Source organism: Triturus cristatus, chromosome 6 (assembly GCF_964204655.1).
Source record: "Triturus cristatus chromosome 6, aTriCri1.1, whole genome shotgun sequence".
NCBI lineage: Eukaryota > Metazoa > Chordata > Amphibia > Caudata > Salamandridae > Triturus > Triturus cristatus.
This window is the reverse complement of record NC_140589.1, coordinates 1,220,942,745-1,220,959,891: the sequence shown is the minus strand read 5'-3', so window position 1 is coordinate 1,220,959,891 and position 17,147 is coordinate 1,220,942,745. Positions and strand designations below refer to the sequence as shown.

The window sequence follows — 17,147 nt, the reverse complement described above, 5'->3', positions numbered from 1 at the left end:
TTGACCAGGGCCACAGAGCGCCACTCAGCCGGCTAGACCTCTCTGCAGCCTTCAGCATCGTCTCCACCCACACCCTTGCAGCCAGACTCCACGACGCTGTCAAATGGGGAACCGCCCTCAACTGGATACGATCCTTCCTCGCCGGCAGAATCCAAAGGATCAGACTCCCACCCTTCCTCTCCGAGCCCACAGAGATCAACTGCAGAGTACCCAAAGATCATCAACTGCAGAGTACCCAAGGATCATTGCTCAGCCCCACACTCTTCATCATCTACATGGCCTTCCTCACCACCGTCAGACAGCATGGGCTCAGCATAGTATCCTACGCCGATGACACCCAGCTCATCCTCTCCCTCACGAAGAACCCCTAAGACACCAGACTCAGCTTCCAAAAAGGAATTAAAGACATCACAGCCTGGATGAGCAACAGCTGCCTAAAGCTCATCTCGGATAAGACAGAGATCCTAGTCCTTGAACCCTCCCCCACCGCTTGGGACAACACCTGGTTGGCCCTCCATTCTCCGAAACCCACCCCGATGGACCACGCCCAGAACCTCTGCATCATTCTGGACTCCTCCCTCACCATGACTCGCCAGATCAATGCCGTCACCTCCACCTGTTTCAACTCCCTCAGCATCCTCTGCAAGACCTTCAAGTGGATCCCTCTCGAATCCAGAAAGACCGTCACCCATGCGCTCATAACTAGCAGACTGGACTACGGACACGCCCTCGATGCTGGAATCAACAAATCTCTGCTACACAAACTCCAGAACATCCAGAACACCGCCGCCAGACTTGTCCTCGGCACCCCACGACAAGAGCACATGACCCAACACCTGTGAAACCTCCACTGGCTCCCCGTCGGGAAGATAGTAACCTTCAAGCTACTCACCTGTGCCTCCAAATCCCTCCTCAACATCGGACCCAAATACCTCAATGAAAGAATCTCCTTCCACGTGCCCAACAGAAACCTCCGCTCCTCCGACCTCGCCCTAACAGAGACCCCGCGCATCCGCAGAACTGGAGCAGGTGGAAGAGCCTTCTCCTACGTCATAGCCAAGGCCTGGAACGAGCTCCCTGTTAACATCAGATGCTACCCTACCCTGCACACCTTCAGAATGAGCCTCAAGACCTTGCTTTTCGGCTGACCCAGAGCGGCACATCCCCCCGCGCCTTGAGACCCTCATTGGGGAGTAGCATGCTTTAAAAGCCCCTGATTGATTGATTGATCCTGCAACCACACCTTCTTGAAATCTTAACATTTATCTGTTGAATCCTCACAGTCATATGCAAACTTTACTGCTCCCATTGCATGCAGGAAGAAATACACATTCTCACTCTCACCTTGCAGGCTACCATCCCTGTGATGGTGGCCAACCAGAGCGAGGTGTAATTTGTGACCAATCTAATTAGTATCAATTAGGTAAGTTGCACTACAACCCACGCCAATTCCTCATTTTGCATATGGACCTATTACTACATTGGTTGGTATGCAAAGTAGGATTCTGGTTGCAAAAAGATTGGCCACAAATTACGACCTCTTACTGTAACCAGAATAAAAGTCCATCTCCTATCATGCTACCCACACCCCTCTGTCCAACAATACACAGCAAGACAGGGCTCGGAAAATCATAAAAATGTTACTATGCCTGCAGGTCTAATAACTTGAATAATCTACTTGACCTAACTGTAATGTACTTGACCTGTAAACGGGTCTCATTATGTCATCCTAGGCAAATATTTTATTTTGCAGAGCCACCTTTTTCTCCATTAGCACATATGAGAGCACTTTCCGTTATGTGAGTTCAGCATTCCTGCTGTGCAACACACACCTATTTGGTTTGATTTAAAGGCCTAAACGTTTGCTCAATGCATCATCATATGGGTACACATGAGCCATTTAATTGCCTCTTAGTTCACTAATAGCATTGCGATCAGGGCGGGGGGAGGAATGTTTCTCAGTTCATCTTTACAAACTCACTTTTAATAAATATATTACTAAAGTTTGAGGTGGTAATGCACTGCAATTTACTGACAGGACATTTTCCATTGAAATGGCCAAAAACGTTTCCACTGGCATGCAGTTTTACTTATAAACACTATATTGTGTAAAAACAAGAATTTGTGGAAATTGGGTTTCAGCAAACATATTTATCTTTTGCACATCACCAAATAAAGTATTCCAATTTGTTTTCAACCTATTAAAATATTTTTTTCATCGCACAGAATTGCAAAACTAGGGCTTTCATAACTACTGAAATGTATTTTTAATTGTTTGTACAGTTCACTTTTTAGCTTTTTAAATGTGTGTTAGAATAAAACATGAGATCCTACAACCTTTCATTTTACGCTTTTTGCACAGTACGTTTGTCAGACAATTCACTTTACAAAATCCTAGAATTTTGCAGTTAGAGAAAGAAAAGTAATTGTAGTTGTAAACTGACTTTTGGCCTCTCTCTCTGAGCATAGAATACATGTGACAAGATAAAAACAAGATTCAAAGGCTTCTTTATGTTCATTCACTTAGTGAGTGAGCAGAACACCACTTTGCTTGTCAGCTCACCAGAAGGGGTGAGTAGGCTCTAAATATAGTCCGCCTTGATAAAATCTGACTTGCCATAGTGAGTAGGTGAGTTGATTTGTCGAGGCCTACAAGAAAAGCTACTGTCTTTCTCCTAACAAAGCAGACAAGATTGCACATATTCCCCTAAGCACACTAAGTTTCATAAAGACTTTTCCTATAAATGGAATGTTCCACTCCTGCCAAAGCACATAAAAATGACATGCTTACTGTGAAACGAAAATCAACAGTGAGATTACTTAATTCATTGTGATGGGTAGCAGTATTTGGGGATTTCATGCAAGGGGTTTAAAACCTCAGACATCATTTAGGGGCCACCCTTAGATTCCGACCCTGACTCTGCTTTTGTGACCATTGTCCTCAGAGGTGGTAAATGAATGAATGAATGACCGGTACTTGTAAAGTACACAGCTACTCCTACAGGAGTGTCCTGGCGCTAAAGGTTCACACATGGCTGCCCCGTGGACGACTTAGCTCTTAAAAAGCCATGTTTTCAGTAGTTTATTAAAGTTGGTCAGATCAGTGAATGCTCTCAGAGCCGCCGGAAGTTTGTTCCAAGGATAAGCATCCAGGAGGCTGAAAAATGTACCACCCTGAATGCCAAGCATGCCTTAGGGATGCAGGCAAAGCCAGCAGAGGATGATCTTTGTGCTCTGGTAGGTGCGTAGCGGCAGGCACGCCTCCTAAGGTAACCGGCACCCTTACCATGGACGGCTTTAAAGAAGATTACCATGGCCTTGAATTTTATCCGTTCCCTCACTGGAAGCCAGTGTAAGCCCTTGAGATGGGGGGGTCCATATGAGCACTAGGTTTCAATTTGAGAATCGCCCTAGGCGCTGAATTTTGTACCACCTGAAGGCGCTGAAGGAGGTAGTCCGGTAGACCCAGGTAAAGGACATTGGCACAGTCTAGTCTAGACGCAACCAGCACCTGAACCACTGTCTTCCTGGGGACCAGTGGGAGAAGCGAGAGGATTTTTTTCAGCATACGGAATAAGCCGAAACAGATGCCCACCGAAGCCTGAACTTGGGAGCGCATAGATTCCTAACTGTGGATTGGGCAATGCTAGCGGGGGGAAAGTTCCTCCGGCCACCATTGGCTCCAATTGCTCACAGAAGGCTGGCCGAAGATAACAATCTCTGATTTATCAGGGTTATACTTGACCTGGTTATCCTTCAGCCATTTAACTTGGCGCCATATGCCTCCACCATGGGTGCTAGGGGCGACATGTATAAATTAAAAAGAGTTGGACTCAGGGAAGAGCCCTGGGGGACTCCTGCCTGCATACTGGGCAAGGGGGCTGAAAACGGGGAGACCAAATTACCTTTTCTCTATCTTCCAGATAATATGTTATCCAGGCTAGTGCCCCACCTCCGATGCCCATGTTCCTCAGTCTGTCAAGGAGCATCACATGTCGAACGCTGCTGACAAATCAAGTAGTATGAGAATCGCTCTGCCCCCCTGATCTAGCTTTTCTTTGAGATGTTCCATCACCTCCAGCAGCACTGTTTCCGTACTATAATTTGCCCAAAAAACAAGTTTGAGTGGGGATGAAAGAAATTGTGATTCTCCGCGTACTCCATGATCACTTTATTAACATGTTTTTCCAACACTTTGGAGAAGGCCAGGAGGAGGGAGATAGGCCTATAATTCGTGGAAACGTTTGAGTCCGCATTTGTGTTTTTTTTTAAGGAGTGGCAGGATTTTTGCCTGCTGCCTGAGTGGTGGAACAATGCCCGTTGCAAGACAGGAGTTCAGCACCTTATTGACTGGTTGGTTTATGGTGGATGCTAGGGCAGGTAATAATTTGGCTGGGCATGCATCTGCTGAAGATCCTGACTTGAGGCCCATAAGGTATGCAAGTGAATCCTCAGATATAATGGCAGGGCAGTGTAATAATGGTGGCCATTGCGCGAGTACCGGGGGAGGATGAGGCCTGATTGTTTCCTCATAGATGCGAGGTGAAAGCATGTCCTCCCCCATCTCCGCAGAGAAGGACTGATGGATCAACATTATCTTTACGTGAAAGGAACGGGCCACCTGGCTCGTCCAATCTGCCGTTAGCGGGGCTTCCTTACTAGCTGCCTTAGGAGCCGTAAAGGACTTAACAATACTAAAAATATCCTTCCCTTGTTATTAGTGGTCACAATTTTGGTCTGCAGATAGCTTATCTTAGCCACTTTTACCATTTTATAATGTGATTTTAAAGCTGCCTTATAGATAATCATATCCTCCGAGAGATAGGGATTGCACCACTTTCTTATGGCTTTTGCATTTGCTTTTGCTGACTCTCAAGGATTTACTGAACCAGGGAGTAGTGTGACCTATCCTCCTTGACGTGCGTGAGGTCCGAGGTGCCCCGTATCGATGTTCGTCCTGAGCCATGAATCTAAAGCACAAGCGTCCACTGCGGGATTGTCTGCGAAGGAAAGGGCAGAGGAGTCAAGCGCCTTCTGAAGAGATGGCAGAGATATTTTATTGAGGGCTCTGTAGTTATATTCAGCCACTTTCTTCCCAGCTGGGACATACTTCCATGTGTCTGATATTTAAAAGTTAACCAGGAAGTGATCCAACCAGGTCAAGGGGATTGAAGGGTCTGTTTCCAGTTCCGTATTACAGAAAATTTGATCTAATAAATGTCCCAACTTGTGTGTAGGAACCGAGATGAGAGGAATTAGATTACAGGCTGCCATTATTTCTGACAAGGCAGTCACATGAGGATCCGAAGGCTTATCCATATGTAGGTTCAGGTCCCCCAAGATGAGGAGGTGTTTATATCTGAGGGCAAGGGGTGTAATACATTCCTGTAGGGCCCTGATGATGTTGCTAGATGCGTCCGGTGGTCTATAGATCAGCACCCTGGCAATGCATTGGTGCAGTGAAAGAGTACAGCGGAAACCCAGGCATTCTGCGCCTTCCACTGGATCGAAAACAATACTGACCCCACCACCTTTCCTGACCAAACACTCTCTCCTAATGATTTTATAGCCTGAGGGAATGACAGATGCAATGGTGGGATTTGAGGAGTTAGACAGCCATGTTTCGGTGAGGAACAGGCCGTCAGGGCTCTTATCTAGTAGAAGGTCATGTATCTGTGCCTCATGTTTTTGCAACGATCGGGTATTTAGCAATAATGCTTTAAAATGCTTCCCTTGTCTCCCTGAGTTAACTTCCTTCTTGCTTCAGCGCGCGCAATCACATTCGTTTTATTTATTTATTTATTTACATTACTCCGGTCGGCAGTGAGCCGGAGTTTACTACGCCCCACCCTGCCCCTCTCCCGCCCTGCCCCATCGCCCCGTGGAACTCCCTCCACGGGCCGCTACTGCTTCCTACACAATAAGGGGTCTCTAAACAAGTTGCCCTGTCCAATTGCAGTCAGTTCAGCCTCTACATAACTCAGCCAACCAATCCTGTTGTAGTGGTCCAATTTCATGCAGCTGGCAATTATGCGTTGCGTTAAATTGACTGTGGACTTCTGCCAAATCGAAAGCAACAGCAGGATTGGGGCCATTCTGATAGTGTCGAGCAAATGGGGTAGCCCCAATTCGAGGTGTAAAATGTAGTTTGAGAGTCAATGGGGTAAAGAGGCCATATTTTTGAAAAAGTTATCTTCTATCCTCTGAAGCTGATCCGAATTTGGCAAACCCCAAACTCCCGCCCCATATATTGCCACGGCCTTTGTTTTAGCTTGGTTAATATTTTCAATCATATCTAGAGAGCTGGCTCCCAACTTCCTTGCAAAGCCCTTAATAACCTGAAGGCTCCTTACCATTCCTTGTGCTCTTATCGCCACCAGGTTTTTCCAGGAGTGGTCCTTATCAAACAAGACCCCCAAATATGGAAAGGAATCTACCACTTAATCGTCCACACTTCAATTTTTTTTGAGGCAGGTGGAGGTGTGGGGGGTTTTGCTCCTCTTTTGGCTCCCGCTATGATGACAAATGACTTTGTTTCATTTACTCTGAGGTCTAATGAAGCCATAAATGAGGCATATGATTTTATAAGAGCTTGTAAAGCTACCCCTGTCCTCGCGATTAGGACCGCATCGTCAGCATACGCCAGTATTGAAGGGGGGATGTTATCAAATGTAGGCATGTCCAGGGGTGAGCCAGTCAAGGCGGCCTCCACCCCGTTTGTGTAGATGGAAAAAAGTAACGGGCAGAGGACACAACCCTGCCTGACCCCCCTCTTGATCTTAAATGAGCGTGTACATTCCCCATTTGCGCCATACCGAACACAGGCAGTAGCGTTGGCGTATAGCTGGTGAATAAAGTGGATTATCAGGGGATCAACCATCATCCCCTTCAACATTGGCCACAACTTATGGTGGGAGACACAATCAAAGGCCGCCGGCAGGTTCATAAACGTCATGTAGATTCTCCCCCCCTTCACTTTGGTATATTTTTCTAAACAGAGTGACAAATTTAGGCATTGGTCCGCTGTCCCCTTTCCCTTCTGGAATCCATATTGCATCCTCATCAGTATATTATTTTCTTCAACCCAGTCCTCCAATCTGGTTAAAAGAAGCCGGCCATTGAGCTTCGCAGATGTATCCAGAAGGGAAATTGGACGGTAATTCTTAGAAATGCCCCTATGCCCTTTCTTATAAATGGGGACAATTACACTTTTGTTCCAAGATGATGGAGGACCTTCTGTTACTATACTGTTAAAAACATTTGTTAATAAAGGGACCCACATGTCACAGTTCTGCTGGAAGAGATCGATTGGGATCCCATCCGGGCTCGAAGCCGTTCCTGGAGCGCATGACTCCGGCCCTCCTCTAACTTCTGTTGGAGAGAATCTGAGCCTGTCATGTGGTGATAAGGGTGTCTCAGTAGGTATTAAAGCAGGAAAAGTGCTGAGGCCAAAAATACTTTCGAAGTATCCCTCCCATGCATCCTCATCTACATGTGAGTCCAGGAAAGGATCCTTCGAATCTTTAAAATAAGGGGCATTTATGACTCTCCAGAACTCCCTGCTGCTGCCCAAGACAGCAGCTTGTTCTACATCGTTCCAGGCCTTTTCTCTAATCTCCTTTTCTCTTCTTTTCCTGGCATGATTGTAATTACTACGTAGGAATTTTTTCTTTCTCTACTGGGTCTTTATGGTGGGCTTTTATGGCCTTAATAAGAGCACTTCTTGCTATGGAGCATGCATGATCGAACCATCCTTTGGTTTGATTAGGACTTACAGGCTTGGAATGAGTTATCGCCAGTTTTAATTTCATTAGGAGTACTGTAAACTGGGTAACTAAAAGGGAGGGAGAAGTCCCCTCCACCAGGCAATGTAAAATATCTTCCCTTGCTTGGGCTATTACTTCATGGCCTAGGTTCAGCTGCTCAACCTGTGCCCATTTTGACTGATAACTATTTTTCCTACTTAACACTATGTTATCTGCTACCTGTTGATGTGTATCCCCTTTACAGGGAAAATTTAAAGAAATGAATAAAATGGCATGGTCACTATAACAGGTAAACAGGTTGTCTAAGTGGTCCACTTTTCCGCTTATTATAGAGGAAACTAAGATACAGTCAATTGTTGACTCCTGTCTGCCCCTCCTGAATGTTTTACCGATATGTCCTGCTTTTGTGTTATTAATTATTCCCAAATTGCTTGAATATAGGAAGTTATTCAGGCTATCAACATATTCGTTATAAGCGAAATTTATGAGGGGGTTATCCTGGGAGACAACTAAACCACCCACCTTAGACTCATTATGTTTACAAAGGTGAATATTAAAGTTCCCCACCCAAATGATGTGGGAAGGACCCTTTTTTTTACATAACTTAATTTTCCTTAGCTCCCTGTTTAAATCTTCTACCACTTTCTTCATATTCCTCCCAAATTCATTATTATAGAAGTTAATTAGAACCTTCATTTCTGGGCTCAAGATGGAAAAGCTGAAAATGTATATTTGGGGAGCCGACCTGCCTTATTTGTGGGGAAAAGGTGTTCGATATCAAGGTTAGTAGACCCCCCTTCACTCTGCCTGACATTGAGGGAACTGCAGGAGTATGGAAGGTGCGAAAACCAGGAAAGAAAACCAGCTCCTTAGTCCATGTTTCCTGGACGCATATGATCTCCAAGGATTGCCATAAATTGTACCATTGATCATTACCTACCTTCAAGGCAATGCCAACCACATTCCAGGATGCAAGGGTAGTCCTATTTTTATCCACTATGCCCTGCGGCGTAGGAGCTATGGGGGTTACATGCGGGCCATATGGTGAACTAGCTGCTGTATCTATTCTCCCAATGGGTGATGGTAGTCAATCACATGATTGCAGAAAGGGGGCCAAATCTACTTTGTAACCTTACCCCCTGTGGGATAGTCGGGCCCCCTACATGTTTCATAAATAGAGGACCTGCCCTTAGCCTACCACTCTTTCCTTCTCCAGAAAGTAAAGCATGATTATAAAAATGCTCCCATGGTAAAGGGATGATTTGGGTACTTGTAAGTGGGGACCTGTAGAGGTTATCCAGGAGGCGATGACCCACATATGTGCTATCAAAATTTATCACAACGCAGTCCCCCGCAGTGGTCTTTGGTGAATTCCCCACCCACCCCACTCTCCTAGCCATGCTGATCTTATTGGCCAGCTGGTGATTCCGTATTCCTGAGTTCATAAGACTGTGGGAGAGCCAATGTAACGATTTGTCCATTAACTGCATCGTAGATCGTGCGGGGTGCCCCGGAGTGGGGATACGTTGGCCAAAACCAGTACCAGAGGACAGACTTCAGGTGGGAGATGGAGAACTGGTAGGGAATGGTCATCTGCAGGGAGGGACTTGGGATCTCGTGTTCCTGTTTTCTGATGATGTGCCCTTGGGTCCTCCCTTACTATAGATGCCTGTAGGAATGTATCCCTTAGTACTTAAGGTGATATAATTGGAGCCTCCGGCTGAGCATTTGCATGTCCGCTGGATTCAGAATGCAGTCCACAAATCCGTATAGCAGGGCTAATGGTATTACCCGGCATTGATGGATTTATTAAGGTTCGGGGCTCACTATGATGTACTGGAATTGAGTCTGCAGGAATACACAAATGTTGCACTCTGGGGGGCTCACTCAGAGACCGGGTGGTTATGTTGAGTGGTTCAAGACCGACCAGTTGTTGTTCAATCTGTGTTAACCTAGTCAGGATATAGTCCAACAGTGTCATAAACCTTTTAGTTACTTTTGCCCATAATTCTTCAGTAAATGGGCCTTGTGGGGATAGTGTATTTCCAGTTTGAAAAGCTACTGATGTTGTCTGACTCAGTGTGGAGGCTTTGTGGTATGCACCAATAGGTTTGGAGGCGCGAGTAGGTTTAGTTTGCTTGGGCTTGTTAATCGCGGCAGCCCTACGCCGTTTTGCAGGGGGATCGTTAAGAAGATCACTTAGAGAAGTAGTGGGAGCTAAGGTTTCTGAGTCCCTTCCAGTTATGTCGGACGGGTCATTAGTTCCCAGTGGCGATTCCTGTTGCCCCGGTGGTTTGTCACCCGATGTCAGGTGGGGGAATGGGCATTTCGCAGGACCTCCTGCATTATCCCTGCAGGAGACCCCAAGGGAAGAAGAAGTGGTTCCATTGACAGGTGTCTCTGCGTCAGTTCAATTTCGTGGGTGAGAACGCTAGCTACTCTAGACAAAAATGCATCCAATGTTCCTACAAACCCACCACCCGTTCTTTCCATAGGACCTTTTTGCTTTCCCATCATAAATTTAAAACAAAACAGCAGAAGGGGCAAATACGTTTGGTCAGATGCAAAATGTTGGATAGGGGGCCCAGCCAAGCCTCTTCCGGGCTCGGATGGGCGTGGACGGGCCTGCCCTTGGCCAGGGCTTTGCCCTGGCACGTCCCATGCTGCGGGCTGCTGCTGGCATCTTATGCGCCTCCGCACGCAAGGCTCCGTGGGAGTTGTGGTCCTGAGTGCGAGGCAAAACATCAAAAGCCCCCAAGCAAGAAGGAAACGTAGCTACAACCGCCGCGGGCTGCTGCTGGCTTCTTATGCCCGTCTGTGCGCAAGGCTCAGTGGGACTTGTGTTCCAGAGTGCGAGGCAAAACACCAAAAGCCCCCAAGCAAGAAGGAGACGCGGCTAATATGGACCTTCGCAATGTCAAATATCATAGTTTTACTAGGGTTACGGTCATATGACGTCATGTCTGGTCAGATTTGGGGTTATATGTCCTATGATGTCACTTCCTGTAATGTCATTAAGGTCAACTGTGTGCATGCTACTTCCGCTACCCCTGGAATTTTGGTGAGTTGACGTTCATGTGTAAAACACACTTCTCTTGCTCCTGTGGTTTAAGGTCCTAGTCCGGTCAGGGGACCCCACTGTGTCCAGACGCAGCTATGCTGGTCAGAAACTGCGGGTTTCGGACTTTTATTTGGAGGACCAACGTTTTGTGGCATGCCCCTGTGACAAGCTGCATCAGCATGGTGTCAATTTTAACCTGTAGTTACCCCATAATAGAATAGACACCTTCATCAGTCATCTGAATAATAAAGAGACAAATATTTTCACAGACACTTTAGTTTTACTTCTGGATGGAGATTCTGGCCAATGCAGTATGGACTTTTGATGTTCATTTGACAGGGCAGAGCTGCACGAAAGACATCTTTAACTCTAGATAACTTCAGAATCACTATGAGATTAATATGTAAAAAGTATAAATATATATTACATATTTTTTAATTAATTTCAGCGTAATCGTGGTGGCAATGCATTTGCATGTGGATGACAATCTTTCCACGTGCACTGTACCGTCGCCCTTGGATAGTGAAAACGCACGGTTAACCAGCGCACGACTTTTTTGCCTACGTTGTATCTGAGGCTACCGCTGGCCGCAGCATACCAGTTTTTTTGTTTTTTGCATGCCTATTGAATTATGTTTCCGCTTTCCTTTCTGCAGCCGTTTGAGTATTTTTGTGCCACGTGCAAACAGCATCCTTCCTTTAGGTGACACAGCTTCCTGTGAGGCGAGACTTTTTCACGCAGTTTATCTGACTTCGGACTGAAATGACAAATCTTTGAACTAAGCTTCAGCAAAACTATTTTCACCCCAATTACTGACGGAGAGGGCCCCGTGACACTGAAGTAACGTGCTAGTGACATCGATGCAGGCACGTGCACTGCTTTTGGCACTTCAAAGGCTGTCAAGTATAGGAAAACAGAGGGGTAGATTTTCAAACATTTTGCACTCGGTTAGCGTCACAAAAGTGTCGATAACCAGTACAAAATGTTTTTGGGGGAATTTACATTCCAGTGCAAAACATGTTTCGTGCTTCAAAGTACCCTTAAAGTAGAACAAAGCTTTGCGTTACTTAGCGCCAAGGGGACGTTACATGGGTGGTACATGGGCGTTCCCATTTAACCACCCATGCCTTTTGACGCAAAACCCTATCTACAAAGAATTGTAGACAGGGTTTAGCGCCAAAAGTTAACGCCACTTCAAAGGAGGCTGGAAAAATGTTTTTATTTCTCATTTCTTTTACGACTTTCCATGCGTGTTGCACTGTGCAGCACACATACAAAGTGGGAAAAGCTTTAAAACTTGTCTAGGCATGAATTTTGTACAGGAAGGGTACCCTTCCTGTACAAAACCTATGCTAGACTCACACGCACTCTAGCGCTATGGCGGTAAAGTGTGTGCGTGGCACTCAGCAGCTGAAATCAATCCTGGTGCAGGGGAGAGGGGAGGAGAGAGCCATATCTTTGAAAATATGGCGCTCTTATGCTCCCTCGCTGTCAGGCAATGCAGTGCAGCCTCTTTAGGTGTTGCACTGCGTTGGGTGTATTTTTTTCAAAATCTGCCCCAGTTTTATTTGCATTCTGTGCCCACCAAAAATATACACACCTTGCAGAAGTAGATAAAACAAGCCTTCCCTGTTAAATTACAATCTGGAAGCTCACCTGCAGGTATACTTTTTTGACACCTGGGATGTAGTCCGCAATTCTGCCGAACAGCAGCCTGCCGACCCCGGAAGTGATGCCAAGGCACAGTAGAAGGACCTCCTCGTTCACATCTGAACCTATCCTTTCTTTCACGTGACTCAGCTGAGGAGAAAGGAGCAAGGAAGAGTTTTATATAAATGGAAATATTCTGTATACGTATAAAACATATTCACTTTACCTTACAAATTTATAACAAAAATCTTTCAATTAACATTACACTAGTGTTGGAATTTACTTCAGTAAAGTATGCTAGTACAAATACACGAGTGTTAATCAACATTATGGACTTAGCTAATAGTGATGTGCTATTAGGCCTTCATCAGTGGCGTAACAAAACTTGAGGGGGCCCTCCTGCAAAGTACATGCATGCCCCCCCCCCCATGCTCTGGACCCAGTCCAGAGCTCTCTGGCCAAGGACCTGCCAGAGGGGGCTCTTGGGGCATGGGGGCACCCACGCACTTCTGGAGCTGTGGGGGCCTTTGTTCCGCCACTGGCCTTCATTCGTAGTGGGCCTGTGTTTTTTATGACCTTTATCACAGCTGATAAATAACAATATTCTGGGGATCATTATTTAACTGGTGTGATAAATATCACAGCTGATAAATAACAATATCGACTAGGGTACGTGTGATAACCTAGTCAATGAGTCTAGTGATGACATGTCGGCACATGTTTTAGAAAAATGTGCTGCAATGAGGTAGGGGCTATCCGCAAAGGTGACTTACACTCATGAGTAATTTATATGTGTAGGCTGTTTTACTTTTGAGTAACTTTACTGCTTTTGGCTATTCACCGAATCAGAATGTAAAGTTATTAAAACTGTAGACTTACATGTCTCCATCCCCTGAAAAAGGGAGTGGAGCCTAATGTATAAGTGTAAGTTACTACCATAAAAAAATAATAGTAGTATGTCCAGTACCACACATGAACAACTACTGATACTAAAACTCCCTCCCATAGAACATAATGGAGGGAGGAACTTCACTATAAAACCCCATGGAAAATCATGTTAAATTGAATTGTATTATTTAAAATAGTTAAAAATATAAGTTCATGTTTACAAATATCTAAAAATGATACATATTTAGTATTTAATTACAAAATATTTTAATTAAAACATTTAATAAAAAAATGAAGATGGCATTAATGTTTTATTACAGTATAATTACTTCTATACATCATTTTGATAATTAATAATGTGTAATAAAAAATGTTTTTTACTTTTAGGTGGGATCTTCTTTTTTAATTTAAACTTCAGAAAATATGTTTTATTTAAATTAATATATTTAAATTAATTAAATAATTTATTCAAACATGTTATTAATGGTACTGTAGTGTTTTGCATTTTGTTTTCCATTTAAAAAATGTATATAATTATTTTATGTTAATAGTTAACATAAAATAGTTTTACACATTCATTATAAAGTGTAATAAACTTGAAAAATGTTTCTGTAGTTCACCATAGGGATATCTCCACCCAACAGTGGAGTGTTACTGTAGTAAATTATAGGGAAAAGTAAAATATTTTTACGTTAAATAAACTCCCTTACTGCATTAGACCAGATTGATGGTTGAACGTGATCCTTAGCGTAGAACAAGGTTGGGGTGGCAGTCCTCATCTAGGTTTCTAAAATGAGCAAATGAATCCCAGGTACTATTACAAGAGATTGCTGCTCTAAAGCACAAAAAACCTTAGAAATTTACTGAAAAGCCACTACCGTTAAAAATCCAGGGAAATTCCCCAGTTATAGGTAACCTGCATAAGTATAACTTGCACCATCATAGATTTCAGATGTAAGCAGTGATATAATATGTGAGGTCATAAACAGTGCACCATAGCTGTGTAAGTTATACTTATGCCAGTTTCGTGTAACTGGCGAATTTCCCTGCTATTGTAGTGAAGCTTAGGGGCCCATTGTCGACATCTGCTAACTTAGCATGAGCTTCGCTGCCAAGAGGCTGCTTTTGCGGGCGGAACTGCAAGCATATATTTCACAAGACTGTTTGTGTACCGATCACATGAGAACTGTCTGCTTTTCGCGTTCTCTGCTGTGTTCTAAGGTTTAGTCTGCACACGATGTACAAGGTCGATCAACAATGCCCCTTGTTATTCTGTTCTGGTCAGTCCCTCGCACCTAGACATAACATACTACTCACAGCTGCACTACTGGAAACCGTGTGCTTTAACATTGCAAACAAAACATGTTTTGACACACTTGGAGAGACACCTTTCAAGAGAGAAGAGCTGTGCTTGTCCTGTGATGTGAGCATTCCATCTAGGCCTTGAGGTATGGGGGTCTACGGACAAAGCTCAGAGGTCTTCTTTTTTATAATAAACTATTTCTTACAACGAGGGGGGTAGTTAGGTCTCTTAGTCCCTTCTCCACTGTCTTTATAAAATGATATCCCCGTTTGTATTCTATGGAATTGGGACAATGCTGACTATATTGTGTTTATGCATTTTGCTGCTAGTAACGGCACGTTTACTGTACCATAAAGCGCGTAAGTTAAAATAAACATTTTAAACTAAACCGTGTCTCTGTTTATTCGCATTGTGGACAAGAATGAGTGAGTGAGCGATAGAGTTGTCTGGCTCCCGCGATTCCCAAGAGAGAGTGACGTGTTCTGGGTTGTTTAATCATTGGTAGCTTCGCTGTAGACGGAGAACGAATGAGACACTATAGCTAGTCAGTTTGGGATTTTGGGTACTAATGTGGTAGGTTGGTACACCCCTAATCACTGAGGTGCCGTTTTCCTGTGCATAGTTCTGTATATGTGCAGAATCCCTGCAACATGGCACCGCCAACATTTAGTCTGGTTCTTATCTGCGAGACGCTTGAGTAGTGCTTGTCCACAATTCCCTCACTTCTGCCTCCGGAGACAGCTGTGACGGTGTAGCCTCCTATATTGACGTTTTTATAGGTTGTTCTTAACCCTTGTTGGGCTGCAGATTTTTAAGTTGTACTTCTTTGCTTTTAGTCACGGCGCGTAATATTTCGTCACAAAATCGCACTGCGCTTAGGGATTATTTACAATTCCATGGCGTCCCTGATGCTGGAGTAGACCTGATTTTTGTAGTAGAGGCGGATCCAGCATACTGCTTCGAAGTCTTTTACTCTTGGGTCACCTTTCCGGCGGCTGACAGGACAGATGATCTGTTCCATGAACACATTGACACAGCTGTTCTGATCGCGTATCAGCCCTATCGGACCCTTGAGGATCTGCTCACAGCTTGGCAAGACCGAATTTGGTTTAATGGCGCCCTTCCACACTCATTCACGCTGGTCCGTTTAGGTCCTTTGTCAATTGCCGGGGCCACTTGGCCGGTGTTAGTTGGGTATACCCCTCACCCACGTGCATTGACGGCGGCTATGCTGGCCGAACTATGTGTGTTACATACTTCACTGATAGCAGTACATAGAGCTGTTATTCAGTTCATGTTGTGCAATTACCAGGTGGCTCCACCTGGAGTTGTTGCGCAGCCTGCGGGAACTGGTGGTGTAAATATAATTTCCGTCATGGTTAATTCGGTGATGGGCAAGCGACCAACTAATAAGGATGACTTGCCGAGAAATTTGAACAGCTTGAGGCTGTTTTTCCTAATACATCTTCTGTAGAAAAACACAAAATTTTGACTATTAGTTTGCCTAAAGACTTAATTCCAGAGTTAGCTGATTGTAACACCTGGGGCAAGGTGTCTGCAGCTGTGTTTTCAAAGTGTTTCGGCACTCCCTCTATGACTGTACTCCCCTCCGTGAATAAGCGTGTTCAAGATGAGCATGGTGCTGAAATGACTGTGGAAATGGGGATGAGACTGGTAGGAGTGTTCAAAGTGGTTGCTGATATGATCCCTGCCAATGTCAAGGGTAAGCTTTCAAGTCACTAACGGCTTGGAGGCTATCCCTGATGTAGACAAACCACGCAAATTAACAACAATTATTGCAAAGCTTATAAAACCATTGGACGCAATAGTTTGGGAGTTAAGCCTTTTTCTCAAACGCAAACTCAGTCTCAAACACAACAGAAAGCTCAATCTGACACAGATGGGCGGCCAGTCTTTTCTAAAAAGAACTGGAAGAATAAAAAGCGGGTGCAACAGCAACAGAAGCAAGGGTCGCGTGCTGGGTCATGACACCTGAAGCTTCTGAGCGTACTTATGACTTGCGCAACCTCGTGAAAATTAAGACTCCTGATAGATTTCAGGTCCCTGATCAGCATTCTCCTTGTTCTTCACAGGACTCACGCTTACAGATCAGTGGAGGGGAGAGCCAAGATCGTGGCAAAAGTCATCCTGCGCCACAGGGACATGATCAGCCTCGTCAATTTGATGGCAAGGGGAAACAGGAGGAACAACCACGCTTCCACGCCCCGTTTCAAAAGAAAAAAGTTGCCGATTTGACAGCGAGATATGCCTCAGATGGTGAGAACCCAACTGCTGGACTGGACTTGAGCGGTGACTCTGCTCGACAGCACAGCGGAAGATACCATAGTGCGGGAAGCACTGCGTCCTTGTCTGGAGGCGACAGCAACTGAAACTTTCATTACTATAGAAACAGCTGACACCCGGGTTGCGCCCCCGGATCGGCTGTATAATATGGTTTTTCGCATTGAGGGTGAAATTG

General features: G+C 44.9%; 1 protein-coding gene across 1 annotated transcript in view; it reads right to left on the bottom strand.

Annotated features, from left to right (window-relative positions):
• Positions 1 to 17,147, bottom strand: part of SLC16A10 (solute carrier family 16 member 10) — a 369,749-nt gene that overhangs the window by 58,206 nt on the left and 294,396 nt on the right. The window contains exon 4 of the mRNA XM_085612135.1: positions 12,484 to 12,627. Within this exon, the coding sequence (XP_085468261.1) occupies positions 12,484 to 12,627 (144 nt within the window). The remainder of the gene's footprint in view (positions 1 to 12,483; positions 12,628 to 17,147) is intronic.